At 39.5% G+C, this 27,729-nt stretch overlaps 1 protein-coding gene across 1 annotated transcript in view; it reads right to left on the bottom strand.

Moving 5' to 3' along the window:
• Positions 1-27,729, bottom strand: part of LOC115210606 (cubilin-like) — a 267,655-nt gene that overhangs the window by 29,467 nt on the left and 210,459 nt on the right. The window contains exons 54-60 of the mRNA XM_036502575.1: positions 23,934-24,159; positions 20,859-21,043; positions 16,480-16,636; positions 12,623-12,775; positions 7,373-7,546; positions 6,000-6,126; positions 189-391 (exon numbers count right to left, since the gene is read on the bottom strand). Coding sequence (XP_036358468.1) covers positions 189-391; positions 6,000-6,126; positions 7,373-7,546; positions 12,623-12,775; positions 16,480-16,636; positions 20,859-21,043; positions 23,934-24,159 — 1,225 coding nt within the window. The remainder of the gene's footprint in view (positions 1-188; positions 392-5,999; positions 6,127-7,372; positions 7,547-12,622; positions 12,776-16,479; positions 16,637-20,858; positions 21,044-23,933; positions 24,160-27,729) is intronic.

Below are 27,729 nucleotides of genomic sequence, written 5' to 3'. Positions count from 1 at the left end.
ACGGGCTTCTTTCAGTTTCCGTCTACCAAATCCACTCATAAGTCTTTGGTCGACCCGAGGCTATAGTAGAAGACACTTGCCCAAGGTGCCACGCAGTGGGACTGAATCCGGAACCAGGTAGTTGGTTAGCAAGCTACTTACCACACAGCCACTCCTGCACCTATTGTAAAGATATTTAAAATACTCACCAAAAATTGTATCATAAGTAGCTTTAAATCCAGGGAAATTAAAACTGTATCTTGACAAAAATTTAATAGTCATTTTATTACTTCTTGAACGAACAAACTTGGTTGAACCACCGCCACAATATTTTCCCAATTGCGTATTTCCATCAAATATTAAAATGTAAGTATAATAACAATTGTGAGTTGAAGAGTCATGGAGGTTGATCCTATGAAAATTGTAAAGAAAAAGAGAAATTTGAGCAGAAAAAACTGAAAAACACCCCCAAAAAAAATTTTTTTTCATAATTTCTTTACTACCCACAAGGGGCTAAACACAGAGGGGACAAACAATGACAGACAAAGGGATTAAGTTGATTACATCGACCCGGTGCGTAACTGGTACTTAATTTATCAACCCCGAAAGGATGAAAGGCAAAGTCGACGTCGGCGGAATTTGAACCTCGGCAGATGAAATACAGCTACGCATTTCGCCCGGCATGCTAACAATTCTGCCAGCTCATCACCTTCCTTTTATTATTATCATTATTATTATTATTATTATTAAGGTAACAAGCTGGCAGAATCTTGAGCATTCCAGGCAAAATGATTAGTAGCATTTGTTGAGGCCAGCTTTGCTTTTGTCCTTTCAAGATCAATGAAATAAGTACCAGTTGAGCACTGGGGTTGATGTAATCGATTAGATCTATCTATCTATCCGCTCAGTCGAAGTCGACTCTCAGTCACTCATTGGATCAGTGTCCTCCAGTCAGTTCTATCCTGGGCCGCTTCTTTCAGATTGGCTATGTCCATTCTGGTATCCCTCTTGATGGTGTCAAGCCAGTGGGTTCTTGGTCAGCCTCTTCCTCTCTTGCCACTGACCATTCCGAGCATGATGTCCTTCTCCAGGGATTTTCTCCGCATAATATGACCGAAATATGCCAATCTATTAGACCCCTAACCTAAAAAAGTTTCAGGCCTTGTGTCTATAGTAGAAAGGATTATTATTATTATTATTATCATTATTATTATTGAGTGAGAGAGCAGTGCATGCCATCAAAGTGACACTGGGCTAAAATATATGAAGCCCAGCATACCCATCATGGCTACCTGTCTGATAAGGGTACACCAGGCACATGCATCACAGCCATATGTGTGCCACATGGTGATCTCATATCAAGATAATCAGTGCATGCCCTTGCAGGTGGAGCCCAGTTAGAATATTTTTCAGGTTGAGTAGCCCATCTCACTGAAAAGGTCCCTGGATAAGGATTGTTTAAGGATGATGAACGAACCACCCATGTTTTCAAAGGTGAATTATCCAAACCTCAAAGACTCTCTCAACACATGGCTATGATGGTCCCCCACTACTTCTGCCTATGATCAGAGATGCATATATCGTCAGCCAATAAGGGACATGCTCAACTGGTCATGGTCAGGCAACTAACAAGCAAAATCTGTGGTACTGAGCTAAATATTTGCTGTAGCCCATCTCTTGGAAGTGTTATCATGTACATTGTTTCGTCTTGGTATAAAGACGAAACAATGTACATGATAACACTTCCAATCACTTAAGATCAGAAGTCATGAGAGCCACTGCCTGGTACTGCATCAGGGCAATTATTACTACTATTATTATTATTATTATTATTACTATTATTATTATTACTATTATTATTATTACTATTACTATTACTATTATTATTATTATTATTATTATAAGTCAGCAAGTTGGCAAATTTAGTAGCACACTGGGTAAAATGCTTAGCAATACTTAGCCTGTCTTTACATTCTGAGTTCAAATTCTGCCAAGGTCAACTTTGCCTGTCATCCTTCCAGGATCAATAAAATAAATACCAATTAAGACTGGGGTTATTCTAATCAACTTATCCCCACCCTTAAACTTGCTGATTTGTGTCAAAATTTGCAATCATCTGTTAAGTTATGGGGGCATAAACACACTATCATCATCATTATTATTATTATTATTATTATTATTATTATTATTATTTTTATTATTGAGTGAGAGAGCAGTGCATGCCATCAAAGTGATGCTGGGCTAAAATATACGAAGCCCAGTATACCCATCATGACTACCCGTCTGATAAGGGTACATCAGGCACATGCATTACAACCATATGTGCACAACATGGTGATCTCATATCAAGATAAACAGCACATGACCTTGCAGGTGGGGCCCAGTTAGAATTTTCTTCTGGTCGAGTAACCCATCCCGCTCAAAAGGTCTCTGAATAAGGATTGTTTAAGGATGTTGAACGAACCACTCCTGTTTCCGAAGGTGAATTATCCAAACTTCTAACAATCCCTCTCAACACATGGCTATGATGCTCCCCCACTACTTCTGCTCGTGATCAGAGATGCACATATCGTCAGCCACTAAGGGACATGCTCAACTGGTTAAGGTCAAACAACTGACAAGCAAATCTGTGGTATTGAGCAGAATATTTGCTGTAACCCATCTTTTATACCAAGACAAAACAATGTGCATGATAACACTTCCAATCAGTTAAGATCAGAAGCCATGAGAGCCACTGTTTGCTACTGCATCAGGGCATTTATTATTATTAGTATTATCATTATTATTATCATTATTATTATTATTATTATTACTAGTGGAACCTGTGGAAATTCCACAGAATAAAAAAAGATTAAGAGAAGCTATTTAAGAGAGAAATGATGATTTGATTTTTATTTTGATATGTTATTTCACTTCCAGTACAATAATATGTTACATCATTTAAAAATATTTTTCTGCTAAGCTCTTTAGATTTCCCTCTACCTCTTCAACAAACATTTTAATCATCATATAATTCCCCTTTTTTTCTTTTCTTTTACTTGTTTCAGTCATTTGACTGCGACCATGCTGGAGCACCGCCTTTAGTCGAGCAAATCGACCCGGGGACTTATTCTTTGTAAGCCCAGTACTTATTCTTTCGGTCTCTTTTGCCGAACCGCTAAGTGACGGGGACTTAAACACACCAGCATCGGTTGTCAAGCAATGCTAGGGGGACAAACACAAACACACACACACACACACACATATATATATACATATATACGACAGGCTTCTTTCAGTTTCCGTCTACCAAATCCACTCACAAGGCATTGGTCGGCCCGAGGCTATAGCAGAAGACACTTGCCCAAGATGCCACGCAGTGGGACTGAACCCGGAACCATGTGGTTGGTTAGCAAGCTACTTACCACACAGCCACTCCTGCCCCTCTTCATGTCTTTAACATTTTTCTCTTTCTCTTCACCCCTCACTTCCACTAACCACATGAGTGACAGTATAATGCATTGACTGGCTACATGCTCTCTGCTCACTCTCACATTCTCTCTTCCTCTCTCTCACAAACTCAAGTGTAAAGTATGAGGGAACATGTACAAATGCTATCTACCCCCTCCCTCTCTTAATGAGACTGCCTCCCCTGTCCATCACGCTCAATCTGCCTTTTTTTAACCTTAGAACCAGAACATCACCCTCTCTTTTTCTCTCTTTTACTTGTTTCAGTCATTTGACTGTGGCCATGCTGGAGCACCACCTTTAGTCAAGCAAATCGGCCCCAGGACTTATTCTTTGTAAGCCCAGTACCTATTCAATCAGTTTGCCGGACTGTTAAGTTATGGGGACATAAACACACTCATCATCATTATTGTTCGACCGTGGTCGAGACAATGGAATTTACTATGTTACGCCAGACTTCACGGTCCATCATAGCATTACGGAGGTCCTGTTGCTGGATGCCTGTATCCCTGGAGATTACATCAGGTTGTCAAGCGATGTTGGAGGGACAAACACAGACACACATACATATACACACATACATATACACACATACATATATATATATATATATATATATACGACGGGCTTCTTTCAGTTTCTGTCTTCCAAATCCACTTACGGTTTTGGTTGGCCCAAGGCTATAGTAGAAGACACTTGCCCAATTTGCCATGCAGTGAGACTGAACCCGGAACCATGTGGTTTGTAAGTAAGCTACTTACCACACAGCCACTCCTACGTTAAATATTGTATCCTAAACATATTTCTTTCTCTTTACCTTTCCCTCCCCACCCTACAGCACATCATTAACACTTTTCTCTCTACTTTCCTCGGTCTTTTTCCCTTGCTCTTTTCCTCTCCCTTCAACTAACCATGTGACATGTAGCCTTATACATCTTTCTCTACTTTTTCCTCACTTCTTTTTTCTCTACTCGCATTCCTCACCCACTCTCCCTCACTTTTACTCCACCTCTCACTCACTCCATCTCCACCTCTTTAACTAGATTACAATGGAAGAACAAACAAGCAGATTATTATATAGATTATTATCATTATTATTACTATTATTCAGCGGTGGTGCCCCAGCATGGCCACGACCTTCGGGCTAAAACATTTTTAAGGATTTAAGGATTATTATTATAGAAACAAAGCTCAGGTTTGGTCTTATTCCTGGTAGGATTTATGTGGTAGCAGGTTACTACCTGTAACCTTAAGTACCCACAAATTTTCAGCAGTCTTTCAAGTGCTTAGAACCCTCCTGATAATCCTCGCTGTCCTAAGAGGCAAATTTTCTGTAGGAGCTCTTCCGGGCATTCTATTCCAATCTCCTCAAGCCTTTTGTCTACATCTTGGCTTACTGTTGCCAACACACTAATTATTATAGGCTCAACCTTTACTGTTCACAAGCTCCAAATTCTTCCTATTTCAAATTTTAAAGGATTGTATTTTCTTTGTTTTTCTTCCTCTCTCTTTTGGATCATTATTATTAAAGCCAGAAACACCAAAGTAAACCACAGTCTAATGACAGCTTGTAAACCAAAACTTTGAAGTCGCTGTCAACATTTAATATGTATCTATGCATGCATGTAATTCCAAATGCTGTCATAGATAAATTGGTCTTTTATTTCTGAAGAGTCAATAAAATTAGTTACAAAGATGTACTTGCATAGCAAGTGACTTGATCTGAGATCTTGTGCTGGAACAAAAACAATTGCTGCGTGGAAGGTGTTTATAAGCCATTTAAGAAACACACAAAACCGTTAGATTCACTTCAACATTTAAATTTAATTTCTCAAAATATTTTCGTTGCTTTGAGACCGCAACCTGTTCACTGACAAAACTTCGTTGAAGTGAATCTAACGGTTTTGTGTGTTTCTTAAATGGCTTATAAACACCTTCCACACTGCAATAAAATTAGTGCCAGTCTGAATTAATGCTAGTGATCAAAGCGTAATTACTTTCAGACTATTAATTAGAATTTATCCACATTATTCAGGAATAACGACAATATCTCTACCTCTTTACTCTTACTCTTTTACTCTTTTACTTGTTTCAGTCATTTGACTGCAGCCATGCTGGAGCACCACCTTTAGTCGAGCAAATCGACCCCGGGACTTATTCTTTGTAAGCCCAGTACTTATTCTATCGGTCTCTTTTGCCGAACCGCTAAGTGACGGGAACGTAAACACACCAGCATCGGTTGTCAAGCAATGCTAAAGGGGACAAACACAGACTCACAAATAGACACAAACACATACATATATATATATACATATATACGACGGGCTTCTTTCAGTTTCCATCTACCAAATCCACTCACAAGGCATTGGTCGGCCCGGGGCTATAGCAGAAGACACTTGCCCAAGATGCCACGCAGTGGGACTGAACCCAGAACCATGTGGTTGGTAAACAAGCTACTTACCACACAGCCACTCCTGCGCCTATTCATTCCGTATTCATACCATATTCATTCTGGTTTTTTCTTTTCTTTTGCAGATTAAATTTTAAGAAAATGTTATACTCTTCCTACTTACTTTAGTTCTACTGATCTGTTTTCTTGGACAGTTATTTCCCAACTACAGTTCATTTTTGATATATAGAAATGGGAAGGCTTCACAAGTTCTATCTCTCCTGTTGGATTAGTTAAAACTCCACCACAATCTGGAAAGTCAATGAAAGAATTTGACAGAATGACTATGAAATAAAGAAAACAAAAACATTATTGAGACTTTACAAATAAAAAAAAGTTAGAAAGTTGATATCGTTTCTGAAGTATTTATGTACTCTACTGCTAAATCCAACTAAAATTTTATTGTACTTTAGTCAGTCTACTGCCAAGTTACAGTTAACCATCATCGGTCATAACAGTGGTTCCAGCTTAGATATGTAGACCCTCTTTCTCATATTATGTATTTGTGATACAAGGGACCTGTAATGCGGGGAAATACGATACGGTTCACCTACCTCCTTGTAGTTGGCTGTCCAGCTATACTAAGTCCAAAACATGTGCCCTACCTGTCACACCTAATGTTAGCAGCTGCTACTACCAGTCCCACTAGCTCACTCCACTGAAGTCCGTTCACGGTGAGTGCACCAGGCTGGAAGAAGCTGACTCTGGTCTTGCTTCCCTCACTTCATCTCTCCCCATCTCTTTTCCAGCCAGGCCCCTTGACCACTGATATCACAGCCCTTTCCTTCCAGCTCATCTCATCTCAAAGATCCCCTCCTCACTTCACTCCATAACAAAATCTATCACCCACACAGGTGGATGCCTCATATGCTGTGATCTCTGTAGGGAGGGAGCCTCGTTCTATTCCTCTCCTCCACCTTTGTTGTCCGACGAAGCACGATTCTGTGAACATCCAAGATGTGACACAGCATTCCATCCACAGAAACATTATTTTTGGCATTAACAGCCATCACTCTTCCTCTCTTCCACTGAGATGTGCAGCATGCCTTCAGAGGCTTGACCCAGACTTCCTATCCCACCTCCATGGAGACAAGCCCTCTTTCTTCTGCAGGGCATTCTGATGATTTACTTGGATGCTGCCATTCATATCTGAATATCACTCTGTGTGGCACAGACTCTTTGGCCTGTCCTGATCAAGGTAACATATTGTACCAGAATACTGCTTCCAGCAGTGAAGATGTGCCCCCTTTCCACCATGGCTTTGATTGATGGTAATTTTTTTTTTTAATCGTAGACTCATCGTAGACATGCGTAATACCCAGAAGGGCTCGATATGAATCACGACTATAAGATACCCGGTTTTGGTTAAACTGCATCGCAAAATGTGGGAGTAGTTAGGAATCTAAATCGTAGGAGACAGACACTCACACAACTTCACTTTTATATATAAAGATGACATATTAGACCATAATGGGATTGAATAATTGAATTGCTTACCATACTTTTTATAGATTATTTCAAAACCAATTGATGTTTTAGAAGCATCGGTTCTGAAATAAAAGTTTACTGGTGCTTTGAACATCATGAACATTGGTATGTTACTTCTACAATAAATGCCTTCATGATAAGTGCTTTCAGCAGCGCTTATCTTCAAATAATCAGCCCTGCAATCTGGAATAAATAGTCCACACATATCAATACGCATGTATTAAATAATATAATAATATAATGCATTAATATAATATAATAAGCATGTATTAAAAACTAACAGCTCATTTACTCATATACTTGTTTCAGTCATTTGACTGTGGCCATGCTGGAGCACCGCCTTTAGTCGAGCAAATCAACCCCCAGGACTTATTCTTTGTAAGCCCAGTACTTATTCTATCGGTCTCTTTTACCAAACAGCTAAGTTACGGGGACGTAAACACTCCAGCATCGGTTGTCAAGCGATGTTGGGGGGGACAAACACAATACACAAACATATATATATACATATATACAACGAGTTTCTTTCAGTTTCCGTCTACCAAATCCACTCACAAGGCTTTGGTCGGCCCGAGGCTATGATAGAAGACACTTGCCCAAGGTGCCACGCAGTGGGGCTGAACCCAGAACCATGTGGTTCGTAAGCAAGCTATTTACCACACAGCCACTCCTACGAGCTATTTATATTTATTATAATATATTCATTATGAATTATTGTACACATAACATATTCCTTAGCTCCTTATGCAGTGTCTGATCAAATGGTTAAATTAAGTAATCGATTCAAGAGCTTTTACTTTAAAACAAAATATGACAGTTAGTTAATTTGGCTCAAAAGCAAATAGCAAGGCCATGTAGGGGGACATGGAGTTAAGTACAGGGTGGTGTTCATGTAAAGAGTTCAGGCCACTTGAGGTCCAGGGAGGCTTTGAACATCATGAACATTGGTATGACAGTTAATGGCCTCATCATTCTTGGCAGCAGATTTTTATATAATGTAACTAGCAGCACCGCCCGGCGTTGCTCGGGTTTGTAAGGGAAATAACTATATAAGCATTTTTAGAGATGTAAAGAATAATAGCCATCTCAATATGGTTAACCACGAAGGGGGGGGGGGTGTTACTCTAGCTTTTTACATTCTGAGATTTAATAATAAATTTTTAGAGAGTTACTTCCCTTATATATGCCAAAAATGCATTAAAAATGGGAAAAATTGATGGTAAATTTTTTTTTTAATCGTAGACTCATCGTAGACACGCGCTAATACCCAGAAGGGCTCGATATGAATCACGACTATAAGATACCCGCTTTTGGTTAAACTGCACCGCAAAATGTGGGAGTAGTTAGGAATCTAAATTGTAGGAGACAGACAGCACACAACCTCACTTTTATATATAAAGATTTCCTTAGGGTTATGTCATTTTCAGGATTTCCAAAAAGAAAGCCAGTTGGTGATAAGCACCAACTTTTTTTTATCATCTCTCTATTAGAATTTTATTATCCATAATCAGTATAAGAGATGTAAGGCAAAGCAGAAAAAAATAAATCAGCCTTAACAGGAAAACTCAGTGTGATTGGAGAATATAGTACTGACCTACACTGCATTTGAAAGCTAAAATGTATATTGAGGTATGGCAAGCTCAATACCTTGGCTAGGCAAAGTCAGGCAAGACGTAAATTCATGTCCTCAAGCCAAGAGATTAACAGCAGTTTTATTCTACTGTAGTAAATCTTTAATATAATCAAAATTATCATTTATATTGAAAACAGAACATCTTCCTTTATCATCATCATCCCTTAGTGTCTGTTTTCCATGCTGGCATGGGTTAGATAGTTTGACTGAAACTGGTAAGCTGTAGGGCTACACTAGGTTCCAGTCTGATTTGGCATGGTTTCTATGGCTGGGTGCCCTTCCTAATGGCAACCACTCCAAGAGTGTAATGGGAGTGTTTTAACATGCCAATTAGGTGACACTAGCATTGGCCACAACTACGATTTTGCTTGGCTTGATGGATCTTGTCAAGCACAGTATATCACCACAGGTCTCTGTCACTAGTCATTGCCTCCATGAAGCCCAATGTTCAAAGAGTGTTTTCTACATTCCACCAGCATGGATGCCAGTTATGGGACACCAGCACCAGCCACAACTACGATTTTATTTGGCTTGATGGGTCTTCTCAAGCATGGCAAATCGCCAAAGGCCTTGTTCACTTGTCATTGTCTCTGTGAGGGCCAACATTTGAAGATAATGTTTCATCACATCGTTCCATATTTTCCTGGGTTTACCCCTTCCACATGTTCCCTCTACAGTTAGAGGTCGGCACTTCTTTACACAGCTGTCCTCAACCATATGCATCACATGACCATATCAGCACAGTCTTCTCTCTTGCACACCACACCTGATGTCTCTTATGACCAACCTTTCTCTCAAGATGCATACTCACTGTTGTGGAGTCTATTTTTTGTACATTTTTAGTGTTTATTGTACCTGTTCACCTTCTACACTAAAACTATTTTCCCTGTTAAATGTCCTCTGATATTGCTGCACCTCTTATGTGTTCATAGCTTACACATGGTACAGCTTATGGAGTTTCTACCTGTGCCTTTTCTTCAGATCAATCAGGGCCATCTACCTGAAGGGATTTGTGATTTGTCTGCTTTCCTACTTACTAAGACTTTTGTTTTTGCTCGATTAAATTAAATTCTAGCTCTTGCTTCCACTCCTGAAATTTCTCATCTAGTTTTGGTAATGATTCAGCCATAAGAGCAAGGTCCTCAGCATGAAGGAGCTCTCAGGGGCAGCCCATCTTAAATTCCTGTTACTGCTAGGAGCACTATGATGAACAAAAGGGGGCTGAGGACTGATCCTTGGTAAACCCCTACTTATACCCTGAATTCATCTCTGTACATGGCTTGTACTGCTGTACAAGTCTTTATGTGTTATCACATTTAATCCAGTAACTCAGAGTACTAAATTCACAATCAGTTGTGGTTAGTTATTTTGCCTTTTATTCATCTGGGATGATTGAAAGAAGTGAAAGTTAATTCAATCAGCTTCCTGCCCCATAAACTAAAGACACATAAATTGAGAGACAATACAGCTGGACAACAGATCCAGCTAAGTAAATGACCGTTGTTTAGAGTTGCAAAGAACACTCATCATCATCATCATCGTTTCACGTCCGTTTTCCGCGCTAGCACGGGTTGGACGGTTCGACCGGGGTCTGGGAAGCCAGGGGCTGCACCAGGCTCCAGTCTGATCTGGCAGAGTTTCTACAGCTGGATGCCCTTCCTAATGCCAACCACTCCGAGAGTGTAGTGGGTGCTTTTTACGTGCCACCTGCACAGGTGCCGGGGGGGGGGGTCCGGCATCGGCCACGATCGGTTGGAGCTTTTAATGTGCCACCGGCACAGAAGCCAGCCAAGGCGGCGCTGGCTACGGCCACGCTCAGATGGTGCTTTTTATGTGCCACCGGCACTGGACCCAGTCCTCATGATATATTATTGAATGGGTGTTACAACAAGTAGGCAAAAGACGACAACTCTTGAACATTGAGAAAAAACAAAAGCGCATCTATTATGGCCATATTCAAAGAAGCAAGGAACTAGAAGACATTATCAGAGAAGGAAGAGTAGAGGGCAATAGATCAAGAGGCAGGTAAAGAATGCAGTGGATGGACAATAATATCACAAGCTGGTCAAACGAAAGTAGCAAGATAGCTGGAGAACTTGCACTTAATTAGGAAGGTTTCCCTATAATGTCAGCAATGTGCTGCAAACATACACTACATGATGATGATGATGATGATGATGATATAATATTGGTCAAATAGCAAACATAGTGTGCTTTCAATTTTATCAGTTGTCTTTTCATTCTTAAAAAAACATATTTGACTTAAGATAGAAGACTATATTAAATAAAAAGCACCTACGCTGGCACCAAGTGAAAGTGGTTGGTGCTAGGAAGGACATCCAGTCATAGAAACCATGCACAAAACAGAGGACTAGAGCCTGGTGCAGCCCTCTGGCCTGCCAGCTCCTGTCAAACCATCCAACCTATGCCAGTATGGAAAACAGATGGTAAATATACCAGAGAGCAAATAAGTCAAATTAAATCATATATTTTTGCTTTCTCTACAATAATTTGAGTCTTCAAATTTCACAAGGATGTTTGTGTGTTAGCCAAACAATCCAAATAAAATATAACATCAACCTTACTCGTAAATAATCAATATCTGTCTGGTCAGGTTCTTTCTATACAATGTTGATTTCACAATTAATAGGTGGAAAAAATTATACATACATATATATGTATGTATAATATAACATAATATGTTTCTTATATGTGGAGCATTTATATGTGAATGTCATGATCATCATCATTTAGCATCTGCTTTCTTTGTTGGCATGGGTTAGACAGTTTGATTGAAGCTGGTAAACTGCAGCAAGTTCCAATCTGATTTGGCATGGTTTCTACAGCTGGATGTCCATTCAAAAGCCAACCACTCCAAGAGTGTAATAGGTGCCTTTTACATGCAGCGAGCATGGCTGCCAGTTTCATGACATCTACAATGTGTGTGTGTGTGTGTGTGTGTGTTTGTGTGTGTGCGTGCGTGTGAGAGTGTGTGTGTATCTATACATACATACATATCATCATCATCATCATCATCGTTTAACGTCCGTTTTCCATGCTGGCATCGGTTGGACGGTTTGACCAGGGTCCAGAGGAGGCTGGCAATGACCACGATCAGTTGGTGCTTTTTAAGTGCCACTGACACAGAAGCCAGTCAAGGTGGTGCTGGCATCGGCCATGTTCAAATGGTGCTTTTTACGTGCCACCAGCATGGGGATCACAACTACAATTTCCATTTGATTTTGATTTTGATGCACTTGACTCAATAGGTCTCCTCAAGCACAGCATATCGCCCTACGATCCAAGGTACTTTTGAGTAGGCATTGTAACTCTCATAATGCAACACTTTTTAATTTTGGTTCAAATTGAAAGTGTGAAACTATTTTCACTTTCTAATGAAACCTGGTCATTGTAGAGCAGTGTCTTTCAAATGACTAAAGATGGTTATTGAGATAACATAGAAAATATGTAAATGAAATTAAAGTTTATTTGGTAGCCAAAAGATTAATGAATCTTTTGATACCTTAAATGTCAAAATTGACAACTCAGTTTTTGAATGCATAAGAAACATCCACACACACATACACACACAGAGAAACACTGTTTATATATATAAATAGTGATACCTCCTTGAAGGCTGAAATGTTTAACTGTCAACAGAACATAGGTGTTGTTGTTTCCCGTGATTGTATAAAAACAATTTTGGTTATTTTCATAGCCAAGTGGAAATCCAGGGGACGATATAACTCCAGTCGGTTCTGTGTAATAACTACCACATTCTGTAAAGAAAATAATGAAACATTACATCACATAACATACCACATAGGTAACTGTGTTATATTTCATGAATAATAATACACAAACACAGTCATTATCAAGGCAGCAAGCTGGAGGAAACGTTAGCAGGCCGGGCAAAATGCTAAGCGGTATTTCGTCTACTGCTACGTTCTGAGTTCAAATTGCACTGAGGTCGACTTTGCCTTTCATCCTTTCGGGGGCAATAAATTAAGTACCAGTTATGCACTGGGGTCGATGTAATCGACTTAATCCATTTGTCTGTCCTTGTTTGTCCTCTCTGTGTTTAGCCCCTTGTGGGTAGTAAAGAAATAGGTATTTCGTCTGCTGCTACGTTCTGAGTTCAAATTGCACTGAGGTCGACTTTGCCTTTCATCCTTTCGGGGTCGATTAAATAAGTACCAGTTACGCACTGGGGGATCGATATAATCGACTTGATCCAGTTGTCTGTCCTTGATTGTCCTCTCTGTGTTTAGCCCCTTGTGGGTAATAAAGAAATAGGTATTTCGTCTGCCGTTACGTTCTGAGTTCAAATTGCACTGAGGTCAACTTTGCCTTTCATCCTTTCGGGGTCGATAAATTAAGTACCAGTTACGCACTGGGGTCGATGTAATCGACTTAATCCGTTTGTCTGTCCTTTTTGTCCCCTCTGTGTCTAGCCCCTTGTGGGTAGTAAAGAAATAGGTATTTCGTTTGCTGCTACGTTCTGAGTTCAAATTTTGCCAAGGTTGACTTTGCCTTTCATCCTTTCGGGGTTGATAAATTAAGTACTAGTTGCATACTGGTGTCAATCTAATCGACTGGCCCCCTCCCCAAAAATTTCGTGCCTTGTGCCCTAGAGTAGAAAAAATTATCCTCATTGTCACAATCAATTGTCATTGTCACTATTATCATGTGTCGTTATATTCAACATCAATTACCATTATCCACTCATTTGTCACCACAATCAATTGGTATTGTCACCATCATAATTTGTCATCATTGTCATTATCCTCCTCATCATCATCTGTCAGTCTTGCATTGTCATTAATGTCAGTGGCAAATTTTCGTAGTCACAAATGGTTGACCAGTATAAAGATTAGCATTGTTCATGCTTTCCATCCACAAAGTGTCCTAAGCCATATTTTTTTTTTTCTTTTACTTGTTTCAGTCATTTGACCGCGGCCATGCTGGAGCACCGCCTTTAATCGAGTAACTCGACCCCGAAACTTATTCTTTTTGTAAGCCCAGTACTTATGCTATCGGTCTCTTTTGCCGAACCGCTAAGTAACGGGGACATAAACACACCAGCATCGGTTGTCATGCAATGCTAGGGGGACAAACACAGACACACAAACACATACATATATATATATATATATACGATAGGCTTCTTTCAGTTTCCGTCTACCAAATCCACTCACAAGGCTTTGGTCGGCCTGGGGCTATAGTACAAGACACTTGCCCAAGGTGCCACACAGTGGGACTGGACCCGGAACCATGTGGTTGGTAAACAAGCTACTTACCACACAGCCACTCCTGCGCCTATGGAGCATCCTGATATAATATCCACCCAGCAGTTTCTTCTGAGAATTAGTGTTTATGTTTCTGCCTCACACAGCAATGAAGACGAAATCCAGGTATTGAAGCACCTGAAACCATCCTCCATTTTGAGGGTCTTTCCACTGCCAGTGATCATGGCTCTGTCTTCAGTATTAAAGGTCAAATCCTTGGTTTTACTTGGGTTTAATTGAAACCTTTCCATCTAGTATACCATTTCAACTGCAATCAATAGCATGTGAGCTTGCTCAGCAGTGTCTGTGACAAGCAAGACTGTCAGCATTGTCAAGGACTAGAACTGTAATAGCTGGCATATGATGACTCATCCTGGACACCTGAGCAACCTTCCTCTTCACAAATATTGGTGGCCTTCCTTGGTACAGGTACAGGTACAGGAATGAAGAGAGAGAGAGAGAGAGCAAAAGTGTCATCATCAGGTGAATGACCTTGGATTGAACATACTCATATAACTTGATAGGAGGCGCGATGACCCAGTGGTTAGGGCAGCGGACTCGCGGTCATAGGATCACGGTTTCGATTCCCAGACCGGGCGTTGTGAGTGTTTATTGAGCGAAAACACCTAAAGCTCCTCGAGGCTCCGGCAGGGGATGGTAGTGATCCCTGCTGTACTCTTTCACCACAACTTTCTCTCACTCTTACTTCCTGTTTCTGTTGTACCTGTATTTCAAAGGGCCGGCCTTGTCACTCTCTGTGTCACACTGAATATCCCTGAGAACTACGTTAAGGGTACACGTGTCTGTGGAGTGCTCAGCCACTTACACGTTAATTTCACGAGCAGGCTGTTCTGTTGATTCGGATCAACCGGAACCCTCGTTGTCGTAACCGACGGAGTGCTTCCACCATAACCTGATAATCACTTGGTAACCACAAAAATTCAGCAAAGGAGATTGAGACTCATTAGTACTCTGATATGCTGAACTAGGAGAGGTACTTTATGTGGAGAGGTATCTTTTTGGGAGCTCATCATCAATCATCATCATTGTCATTGTCAGTTACATGATGACAGTGATAACAATGAGATTCACAATAATGATGTCACTGTCATCATAAATTCATAAATTTTATGTCCATTTACCATTAATTGCATGTGTTGAACAGCATGTCCCCCAGCACAGCACCACACTGTTTTGCTGTATTCCTCTTTCATATACTTTGTAAGGTTCAAAATCCTGAAATTAGTTTTCACCGCTACTACCCATGTCTTCTTTGTCTTTACTCTTTTACTTGTTTCAGTCATTTGACTGCGACCATGCTGGAGCACTGCCTTTAGTCGAGCAACTCGACCCTGGGACTTATTCTTTGTAAGCCCAGTACTTATTCTATCGGTCTCTTTTGCCGAACCGCTAAGTGACGGGGACGTAAACACACCAGCATCGGTTGTCAAGCAATGCTAGGGGACAAACACAAACACACAAACACACACACATACATATATATATATATACATATATATGACAGGCTTCTTTCAGTTTCCGTCTACCAAATCCACACACAAGGCATTGGTCGGCCCGGGGCTATAGCAGAAGACACTTGCCCAAGATGCTACGCAGTGGGACTGAACCCGGAACCATGTGGCTGGTTAGCAAGCTACTTACCACACAGCCACTCCTGCGCCATGTTTTTTTTTTTTTTGGCTTTCCTCTCCCACAGCTTCCCTCAACTTAGATGACCTGGTACTTCTTTACCCATCTGTTATTGTTCCCATGCATTATATGCTAGTACCAGTGCAGTCATCTTTCTTGCACACTTCATGTGATTCCTCTTATATTCAGTTTATCTTTCATCTTATGTCATTATATCAACTCATTTACAAAATCCCAAAGAGAAATTCAATATTATCATTTACACTAAGGTGCTGAGCTGGCAGAATCATTAGCATGCATGGCAAAATATTTCATGGCATTTTGTCCAGCTTGACATTCTGAGTTCAAATTCTGCTGAAGTCAACTTTGTCTTTCATCCTTTGAGGGTCGATAAAATAAGTACCAGTTGAGCACTGGGGTTGATGTAATTGACTTACTCCCCACTTCAAAATTGCTGGCTTTATGACAAAATTTGAAAGCAACATTACCATTGACACTAGACTCATTTCACTGAAATAACAATATATTGTCTTGTTCTGACTCACCAGCTTTCCATCTTGCTAAAAAGCCACTGCCACTTATATCAGAATTTGATCTGAAAGTTATGGTCATAATCGAGGTAAAGAAACTAGATGTGTCTGGTACTATATTGGAACAATATTTTGAAGTATTCTGTGTATTGTTAAAAGTTGGAACTTCCAACTGAAAAAGAAAAAGAAAAACAAATTATTGAACAATCTTTAGAAATTTGATGAGGGATCAAAAGAAGACTGTTTGAATTTCAAATATATTATCACCAAAAAGTTGCATTTGTAGTGAAAATTCTTTTATTAAACAAATATTTAATTAACATTTATACTTGAATAAATGATTTTCAAACACTATCATTCATTTTTAATTATTATTCGTCCATTCAAACTAGTAACATTCCAAGATTACTTGGTTGTTCTTTCTCTAGAGAAACAAATGAAAAGTTATGAATTACTCTTATACTAAGAAGTTAGCAAGACCATTGGTATACATCCATATTACTCTTTTACTCTTTTACTTGTTTCAGTCATTTGACTGTGGCCGTGCTGAGGCACCGCCTTTAGTCAAGCTAATCGACCCCATGACTTATTCTTTGTAAGCCTAGTACTTATTCTATCGGTCTCTTTTGCCGAACTGCTATGGTACAGGGATGTAAACACACCAGCATCGGTTGTCAAGCAATGCTAGGGGGACAAACACAGACACACAAACATATACACGCACACATATATATATACATATATACAATGGGCTTCTTTCAGTTTCCACACTCACAAGCTTTGGTTGGCCCGAAGCTATTGTAAAAGACACTTGCCCAAGGTGCCGCACAGTGGGACTGAACCCGGAACCATGTGGTTGGTAAGCAAGCTACTTACCACACAGCCACTCCTATGGTAATATCAATTAAGACAAAATTTGTTCAAGAGAAAATTGAAATTACACAGCTGCAAATGAGAGCTAGACTAAGCTTTATAATCTTTATATATAAAAGAGAGGTTGTGTGCTGTCTGTCTCCTACGATTTAGATTCCTAACTACTCCCACATTTTGCAGTGTGCAGTGTTGAAACCATAGTGATATTCATTAAGTAGCCGATGATGAGAATACATATTTGATTGGCTTGTTCACTGTGAATATTTTAAATGTTGTTGTCTCATTTTCTTAAGCTGTCTTTTATTCCTGTAAGATTGGTCTTGTTAAAGGATTCATGATTTATAGCAGTTTTATTATTTGCATTATTACATATATTTACATTGCATGATTGTCTTCATTAGTAACCTTATACTAGAATAATGCTTAAGGGTTTCTGTGATATATATATATAATCTTCTTTATATATAAAAGTGAAGTTGTGTGTGTCTCCTACGATTTAGATTCCTAACTACTCCCACATTTTAACCAAAACCGGGTATCTTATAGTCGTGATTCATATCGAGCCCTTCTGGGTATTAGTGCATGTCTACGATGAGTCTACGATTTTAAAAAAAATTTACCATCATTTTTTTTCCATTTTAATGCATTTTTTCGCTATTATATAAGGGAAGTAACTCTCTAAAAATGTCTACGATGAGTCAACGATTTAAAAAAAATTTACCATAATTTTTTTTCCATTTTTAATGCATTTTTTTGCTATTTTTTGGCTATAACTCTCTAAAAATGCTTATATAGTTATTTCCCTTACAAACCCAAGCAACGCCAGGTGATACTGCTAGTATACCATAAATTATATTGAGATTATCTCAGGCATTATCCTTCATTGCTAAGGAAATCATTGATTTGTGACACAATGCTACATCGGTTCTAGTATTACAATATACCCAATAAATGTGTAAAGTATTACTAACTAATCCTAATCACATATGGTGGGGGATGCTGAAAGCTTCCTGGCTTTAAGGATATTGCAAAAAGCCAAGATGGGGGCCCAAGCTTCCAAGTTCTTTTAGAGGACTTAGAAAAACTGAAGGACTGCTGCAATAAATGTATGAATGTGAGAGGGAAATATGTTGAATAAAATCATAATTAAGTGATCCTACTGTCTTTCCTTTTACCCAAAACCAAGGACTTTTCAGCACACTCTCATACACTAAGTTTCACAGAGATATAAACCAAATACAAAATTAGCTAAAAGTTAGCTACTACATAGAATATTAATAGCAAGGTCTAAATCAGACCCTATGTTTGTAGTGATTCTAATTGTGAAAATACACTTCTGTGTTTATACTCAATTAATGAAAGCAATTTTTCAAATTAGTAGAGTGATGGGGTACAATAATCCCTCGTCCCCAACTCACATGATTCAGTCAGAATTAGAAGGGTAATGCCCACGAGCATTTTAGGGCCTCCAATACAGATGAGAGGAAAGGAAGAAATTATTCACTCTGGAGACATATAGTAGTATTAAACCAATCAACAACAGGAATGGTCCCTCAGCACAGTTCCTATCTACTAATTTTTACTCACTAAGCTTTGATCAAACTGAGTAGGAGTGGACCCCAAATCACATTGTTATGAGGCAAATTTCTTTATTACACAGCTATGCATACACTCATATTTATATATATTACAATGTAAATCTCTAATGAAAAACAATATATTTTATATATAAAAAAAAGCACACTAGTATCCCTCTATATCCCAAACCAAAAATAATCCCTTCCTGTACACCTTTGACGTCATCAACCATTCTGTGAAAGGATAGATTTGCAATTTTTGACTTTTAATAATACGGAAACTAACATAAAGAGAAAAATGTAAAACTGATGCACAAGGCGCAGGAGTGGCTGTGTGGTAAGTAGCTTGCTAACCAACCACATGGTTCCGGGTTCAATCCCACTGCGTGGCATCTTGGGCAAGTGTCTTCTGCTATAGTCCCAGGCTGACCAATGCCTTGTGAGTGGATTTGGTAGATGGAAACTGAAAGAAGCCTGTCGTATATATGTATATATATATATATATATATATATGTATGTGTGTGTATATGTTTGTTTGTCTGTGTTTGTCCCCCTAGCATTGCTTGACAACCGATGCCGGTGTGTGCTTACGTCCCCGTCACTTAGCGGTTCGGCAAAAGAGACCGATAGAATAAGTACTGTGCTTACAAAGAATAAGTCCCGGGGTCGATTTGCTCGACTAAAGGCGGTGCTCCAGCATGGCCGCAGTCAAATGACTGAAACAAGTAAAAGAGCAAAAGAGTAAGCTCATTCTTTCCATTCTTTCAATTCATTTTATGATGACATATATTAAATAAGTGTTTTATTCTGTTAATCACATGTCTTCTCAAAATAAGAGCCTATGCTTCACTGAGGAGCTCCAATAAGGCCTAAACATGCCTAGAGTTGTCTCATCTAGTAGCCAAAAGGATCAAAATAACATTGGCTAATAGTCTGTCCGTCTCATCCCAATTCTTTTTCAAGTTAGTTTTAACACAATGCAGGGACATTAAAAAGTTAGATGAGTAAAATAAAATAATTTTTGTATGATTTGAATCTGCTCTGTACTCTTTACTCTTTTACTCTTTTACTTGTTTCAGTCATTTGACTGTGGCCATGCTGGAGCGCCGCCTTTAATCGAGCAAATCGACCCTGGGACTTATTCTTTTTGTAAGCCCAGTACTTATTCTATCGGTCACTTTTGCCGAACCGCTAAGTAACAGGGACATAAACACACCAGCATCGGTTGTCAAGCAATGCTAGGGGGACAAACACAGACACACAAACAAACACACATACACTTGCGTCAGAAATTAATTAGCACTTCTCAAATTTCTACATTAAATAGGTTAAATCAATTAACCTATGAGCTGTTCAAAACGTCTTACATGATGAGAAAACTTAGTATGGTGTGATTTCGGTCCTTGCGAGGCGCTACCTATATCTATTAAACAGAGAAAGATTTGTCTGCATCCGCACTCCAAGTTGTTGTTGCACTGCTATGTCAACATCATAAGGCTGTAGACTCTCAAACTGCTCTGCAAACAAAGTTACGTCATCGTTCTGCGCAACAGTGAACTCGCAACAAAGCAATAGTTCGAGATATGGCCACTAGGTGACAGCACATATCTTGAGTGAAGAGCAAATCAAGGGTGCTAATTAATTTCTGACGGTAGTGTACATATACATATATATACATATATACGACAGGCTTCTTTCAGTTTCCGTCTACCAAATCCACTCACAAGGCATTGGTCGGCCCGGGGCTATAGCAGAAGACACTTGCCCAAGATGCCACACAGTGGGACTGAACCTGGAACCATGTGGTTGGTTAGCAAGCTACTTACCACACAGCCACTCCTGCACCTATTTGCTGTTTACAAATTTGATATTTTGATAAACTATTCAGTCTCTTTATAACTCAGTAACATTTAATGACAAACAGAAGATGAAAATATCTATTACCTTCACATAGTCGTTTACACATCCCTCTGAATGTTCCAAATCAAATGGTGGAACAAAACTCAGGTTTAGTCTATAACCATTTGGTACCCGCAACTCCCATGTACATTCTCTGTTAGGAGGATAGCTATTGGGGTATTTCGGACTCATTATTTCTCCATTATGTTTACTGTAAACTCCACCACAACCTTTCAAAGTCAAATTAGAAAAATAGAAAAATTGAAAATATCAAACAAAAATACTTGTGAACATAAATTTAAACAACTATTCTTTTCTGCTACCATCATAATTTGAATTTTATTGCTGATTGTTTTATAACCATTTTTGGATCTTTTCGGTTTGAAAGGCAGTTTTTTCTAGCGGTGTCATATGAAATTGTCACCCATAATTATGACCCTAGTATCGATCTATTGCATTTCAATCTGGTTTAGGGTTAGGGTTAGGGGTGGGGGAAGGGTGTCTTTTTTCTTCACAAATATAAATAAACCCAATCTGTTTCTTAAATGAGGGACATATTCATATGGCACAGAATGTTTTTTACCTCAATTGACGCCAGTGATTGGTTGAAATTGAAGAAAAAAAACAACAAATATCTTACAAACTATAGAATTTTCTCAGTAAAGCCAAGTGAAAAAGATGTTTTATAAACACATTCTACCAGTATACGAAGTTTACAATTTTTTGGTTACCTAGAAATTATGTTAAAAACTGCCATTCAAACCGAAAAGATCCCCATTTTTTTTATAGGGAACATATGTGGGTTGGCTTCCCCCACCTCATCAAATTTGAACATTTCTGTTGTGAGGCATCTTTATATCTGGGTGTCATTCCTGTCACTCATACAAATTAAGAAAAATAGTTGTGTTTTACTTAGTATTTGTACAAAAGCTCAAAACAATGGAATTTGTAGAATTTGGATTCATAGCCACATCATCAATAATCTAACACTTTAGCCAAATGAGAATATATTATCAGATAAAACAGCAGTATTGTGTGTGTGTGAGAGAGAGAGAGAGAGCTAGGAAAAACCATAGACTGTGAAGTTTCCAAGTAAGACTACATTGGATCAGAGTAAAGTTTATCTTATGACCTTGCTGTAGAAAGTGCAAGTACAAAATGAGCTGAGTATGGTAAGAGAACTATCAGGGCTTCATAGAGAGACCATTTGATTTTAGAAGTATTTGGTAGAGAACACTTTGGCCAAAGTAGGAATAGATTTTAGTCTAGCTGAGAAAGGCTTATAAATCTTTTTGTTAATGAAAATGTTAAGATTAATACACATGCACTCTTAACAAGTTTCCTTACAGTTTCAACCAATCAGTTGTATTTATAAGGCATTGGCCAACAGAGAAATATAGAAGACACTTGTCTCACCATGAGGTATCTTGAGAGACTGTCTTTTACTACAGCACTGGGTCAATCAATGGCCTTAAAAATGGAATTGTAAGATAGAAACTGTATTGAAGTTTATTGTGCATGTGTATATGTATGCTCGTGTGTGACTCTGTGTGTGTGTGTGTGTGTGTGTGTGTGTGTGTGTTTGTGCGTGTGTGTGTGTGTGTATGTGCGTGTGTGTGTGTGTATGTGCGTGTGTGTGTGTGTGCGTGTGTGTATGTGCGTGTGCGTGCGTGTGTATGTGCGTGTGTATGTGCGTGCGTATATGTGCGTGTGTGCGCATATGTGCGTGTGTGTGTGTGTATGTGTGCGTGTGTGTAGTCAGATAGACGGACGGACGGACAGACGGACGGATGGACCAACGGACGGACGGACGGACGGACGGACAGACAGACAGACAGACAGACAGACAGACAGACAGACAGACAGACAGACAGACAGACAGATAGATATAAATGTTTGTGTGTGTTTCTTAACATTCTACATCTATTTTTGTCTATCACTAAGCAAAACAGTAATGTTTCCATTCCTGCTTAACACTGTAACCAGTCATTCTGCTAATTCAAAGACCAATGGAACAGAATAAGGGTTGGCAACAAGAAGTGCATGCAGCTGAACCCAAAACACAGAACATCCACAACTCAGTTTTACTGAGGAGGGCACATCTTTTTGAGATCCTAGTTCTTTTTCATCTTGTCTCTCAGGCTCAGGTTCCTGAAATCAGCTTTCCCCACTTCACTCTATATCTTCCTGGGTCTTCCTCTTCTGCAGGTTGCACCCACATTAAACAATCAGATCTTCTTCATACAACTGTCCTCATCCATATGCAACCCATGACCATACTAGTACCATATTCTTTCTTGAACACATTTGATTCCTCTGATTCCTCTTATACCAAATTTTTCATTCAACACTTTCATACTAATTTTCTCGGTGGAGGCGCAATGGCCCAGTGGTTAGGGCAGCGGACTCGCGGTCATAGGATCGCAGTTTCGATTCCCAGACCGGGCGTTGTGAGTGTTTATTGAGCGAAAACACCTAAAAGCTCCACGATGCTCCGGCAGGGGATGGTGGTGATCCCTGCTGTACTCTTTCACCACAACTTTCTCTCACTCTTACTTCCTGTTTCTGTTGTACCTGTATTTCAAAGGGCCGGCCTTGTCACTCTCTGTGTCACGCTGAATATACCCGAGAACTACGTTAAGGGTGCACGTGTCTGTGGAGTGCTCAGCCACTTACATGTTAATTTCACGAGCAGGCTGTTCCGTTGATTCGGATCAACCGGAACCCTCGTCGTCGTAACCGACGGAGTGCTTCCCACTAATTTTCTCAGACACACTCACATAGCAAATCCAATGGAGCATACTCATTTCACCTCTTTCCAGTTTTTTAAAGTCTTATGCATTCAAAGCCCATATCTCACCACCATACAGCATAGCACTTCTAACATCATACAATCTGCCTTTCACTCTTAGGGAAAAGATCTTTGTTGTCAACAATGGTAATAGCTCCCAGAACTTTTTCCAATCAGTTCTTATTCTAGTAAATTTAATGAATAAAAAGCAGCAACATAATCCAATAAAAAATAATTACAGTTTGTCTTTTTGCTTTATCTGACTACCAAACTTAAAATGTACATTAAATTTTAGAAATTACAAATATTTCATTCAAAGTTAAGCTTACCATCGTTTTCTATTTGATAGCGTATTTGAAAGCCCACTCCACTGGTAATGCCATCAGATTTAAAGAGAATGATAGCTGTATTGCTTCCAGTTCGAAGAGTTTTTGTTGTCACCGCGCCACAGATTTTACCAAGTGAAGGAGAAGTGTGATGCTCACCATTTAGAATATCAATATAATCTTTGGTGCAGTTTACACTATTTTCAATATCAACATGCATCATAGTTAGCTGGTGTAATAACAAAATGAATAATTAGAATTAAAGACAAATTATGCAGTTAATGTAATACTTAAAAAGAAACATAACTAAATAGGCGCAGGAGTGGCTGTGTGGTAAGTAGCTTATTACCAACCACATGGTTCCGGGTTCAGTCCCACTGCGTGGCACCTTGGGCAAGTGTCTTCTACTATAGCCTCAGGCCGACCAATGCCTTGTGAGTGGATTTGGTAGATGGAAACTGAAAGAAGCCTGTCGTATATATGTATATATATATATGTATGTGTGTGTATATGTTTGTGTGTCTGTGTTTGTCCCCCCACCATCGTTTGACAACCGATGCTGGTGTGTTTACGTCCCCGTCACTTAGCGGTTCGGCAAAAAGGGACCGATAGAATAAGTACTGGGCTTACAAAAAGAATAAGTCCCGGGGTCGATTTGCTCGACTAGAGGTGGTGCTCCAGCATGGCCGCAGTCAAATGACTGAGACAAGTAAAAGAGTAAAAGAGTAATATTTGAAAAATCCAGAAATTCAAAATTTCTTGAATATTCCTGAAGAAGGGGATTTACCATCCAGATACTGCTTCTTCAACCAATAACAATGATTCAAATTGAATCATTATTATAATTCTTGTGAAATGTGTTCGGCTGTAATATGGCTTCCCCTTTGGTTCACAAGTCCCCATTCTCTTTTTTCCTCTGTATGTACGTCATTATTCAGTTCTATTTTAAGATTTCTTGCCAATAGACAGGAAAGCTCCTTCATTGGAATTTCAACAACATCAACAAGGTTATGTATGTATGTATGTATGTATGTATGTATGCTCTATGGAGAACTTGTGAATGGAAGGAGACTCCGGCAGAAACCAAGGCTGTGATTTAAGGACTGTGTCAAGTCCTCATTAAAGGCCTTTGATATGCAGGACATTGACTGGGAGAACAATGCCTGTCATCGCCACAGATGGAGGAAGCAGGTTAAGGAGGGGATCGACACTTTTGAGAGAGCACGTATCCAGCATGAAGAACTTAAGCGAGCTGCGCGAAAGCGCACGGCTCATATAGTGAATGGGGAAAGCTTGGTCTGCAATGTTTGCAGTCGTGTATGCTTGTCAAGAGCAGGGCTCATTAGCCACCAATGGAGCCGCAAATGCAAAATATAAGTTAGTCCTAGAGCGCACAATGTTCCTGAAGGTCGGCAATGGTCTTCCTCGGTCACGAGTGGACGGCCATCAGATCATCATCATGTATGTGTGTATGTATGTATGTATGTATGCATGTATGCATGTATGCATGTATGATGTATGTATGTATGTATGTATGTATGTATATCTCGTGGAAACGTCATCCAACCAAAGTACAAATATATGGGAAACTACCACCTGCATCATCTCTTGTGAAAGGTAGAAGAGTCCAGTTTGCTGGACATTGTTGTAGAGCTGAAAGCGAGGTAATTTCTACTCTTCTCCTCTCCAGGGATCCAAGCATCCAGTAACAGAACCTCCGTAATGCTATGATGGACCATGAAGTCTGACGTAACATAGTAAATTCCATTGTCTCGACCACGGTCGAACAATGATAGTGTATGTATGTATGTATGTACGTATGTTTACGTGTGTGAGTGTGTGCATGCATGTATGTATATGCACAGATTTATATGTTTCGTTTTATGCGTGTATTCTCATGCATATACTTGCATATCTAGACATGCTCATATATACTTACTGATAAGCTTCTGGAATGTTTTACAGGTTTTTACAGTTCCAGAGATGGCATCGATTTGTAGTCTTTGAATCAGCTTTCTCCTTTCTGGTTTTGAGAAGCCTAATTTCTCTAAGTTCGTATTTAGGCAGTGTTTTACATATTCCTATTCCCCAATAATTACAGGTATAAACCTGAAGCTGTAATCTGAATAGAGTAGCTGTAGATTCCTCAATATTTCAGTGTAGATATTTTCTTTTCTGCTGATCTTTAGCTTTATGCTAACATCAGTTGGGCAGCTGATTTCCACAACTGTACAGTTTCTCTTACCCATTACAAATCACTATGCCAAGTCTATTATGTTTACATTTTGAGGTTTCCACTGGTACTCCTTTTTATTATGAGTGGCTTCTACCATATTGTGGGTTCTTATTTCTTGGTCCTCAAGGTTATCCTCATGGATCTCATTATACAGGGTCCTAACTACAACATCATATCTCATCAGTAAATGAAACCACGATAACATTTTTGGACAAGTGGTTATGATGTGGGTGATATCTTTGGTGTTAACCCCACAAAGCCTGCATCAGTTATCAAATTTTACTGCTTTTCCTGCATTTCTGTTCCTTTTGTGCATCAGGTATTTGGTTGCTGGTTGTTATTTTTTGTTCTTGGATTGCAAATGCATACCCTTCAAAGTGGAAGTTAGTAATCTGATTGTTGTCATGATAGTCTGCTTTGATGATCAATGTTACAATCATCCCTGAGCTTTCCACTAAAATATACATGTATGGTCTTTGTTGATATATGCTCATCATTTCATCTGGTGATACATTGCGGTAGAGTCATGCGACTTCTTTAGGCATGTATTTAAGGTCATCAGACAAGGAATACTGCTCAAGGGAGCTACCTTCCAAGTCGTGTGATGCTATCAACTTCATATATGCAAACTTGATCAAGTGATGCACTTTGACACTTGATGGTTAAAAAATATTTTTGAAGGGATATGATATGACATTCAAAGACAGTCTGGATCCATGTTAAGCTTTTGCTCCCTTGTTTTTGTTTTAGGTAGAGGTGGTCTATGTCAACTGTCAATGTAGAAATTATGTGTGCTGGTTAGTATCTTCCAGATTTTCACATCAATAGCTTGGATCTCATCAAGCTTTCAATCAAACATCCCAAATGTTGGTATGAGTAATGGCACTGCAAGCACATTGTGGGCCACAAGTTTATTGAATGCAGAGAGTTCCGAGGTCCATATTTTCTTTATTCAACTGTAATATTCTTTAGTAACACATATTTTGTTACAGGTGTCATTATAAGATATGCTTCCATCCACCCCTAGACACCTGTAACATTCCTCATCAAATGGAGGCGCAATGGCCCAGTGGTTAGGGCAGCGGACTCACAGTCATAGGATAGCGGTTTCGATTCCCAGACCGGGCGTTGTGAGTGTTTATTGAGCGAAAACACCTAAAGCTCCATGAGGCTCCGGCAGGGGATGGTGGTGATCCCTGCTGTACTCTTTCACCACAACTTTCTCTCACTCTTTCTTCCTGTTTCTGCTGTACCTGTATTTCAAAGGGCCGGCCTTTCTGTGTCACGCTGAATATCCCCGAGAACTACGTTAAGGGTACACGTGTCTGTGGAGTGCTCAGCCACTTACACGTTAATTTCACGAGCAGGCTGTTCCATTGATTTGGATCAACCGGGACCCTCATTGTCGTAACCGACGGAGTGCTTCCACAATTCCTCATCAGATATAGGGAAAACAGTTAAGTCATTGACAGAGATGTTGTTAGTCTGGTTTACAGTTTTCCCCTCACCACAACCATATAGCAAGATTTATCCTGACCAATCTCCAATCCTATATCTGTTGCG

Source organism: Octopus sinensis, linkage group LG4 (genome assembly GCF_006345805.1).
Source record: "Octopus sinensis linkage group LG4, ASM634580v1, whole genome shotgun sequence".
Classification (NCBI taxonomy): domain Eukaryota; kingdom Metazoa; phylum Mollusca; class Cephalopoda; order Octopoda; family Octopodidae; genus Octopus; species Octopus sinensis.
Note: the sequence above shows the minus strand (reverse complement) of the source record. Positions and strands in the feature narration are given on the sequence as shown.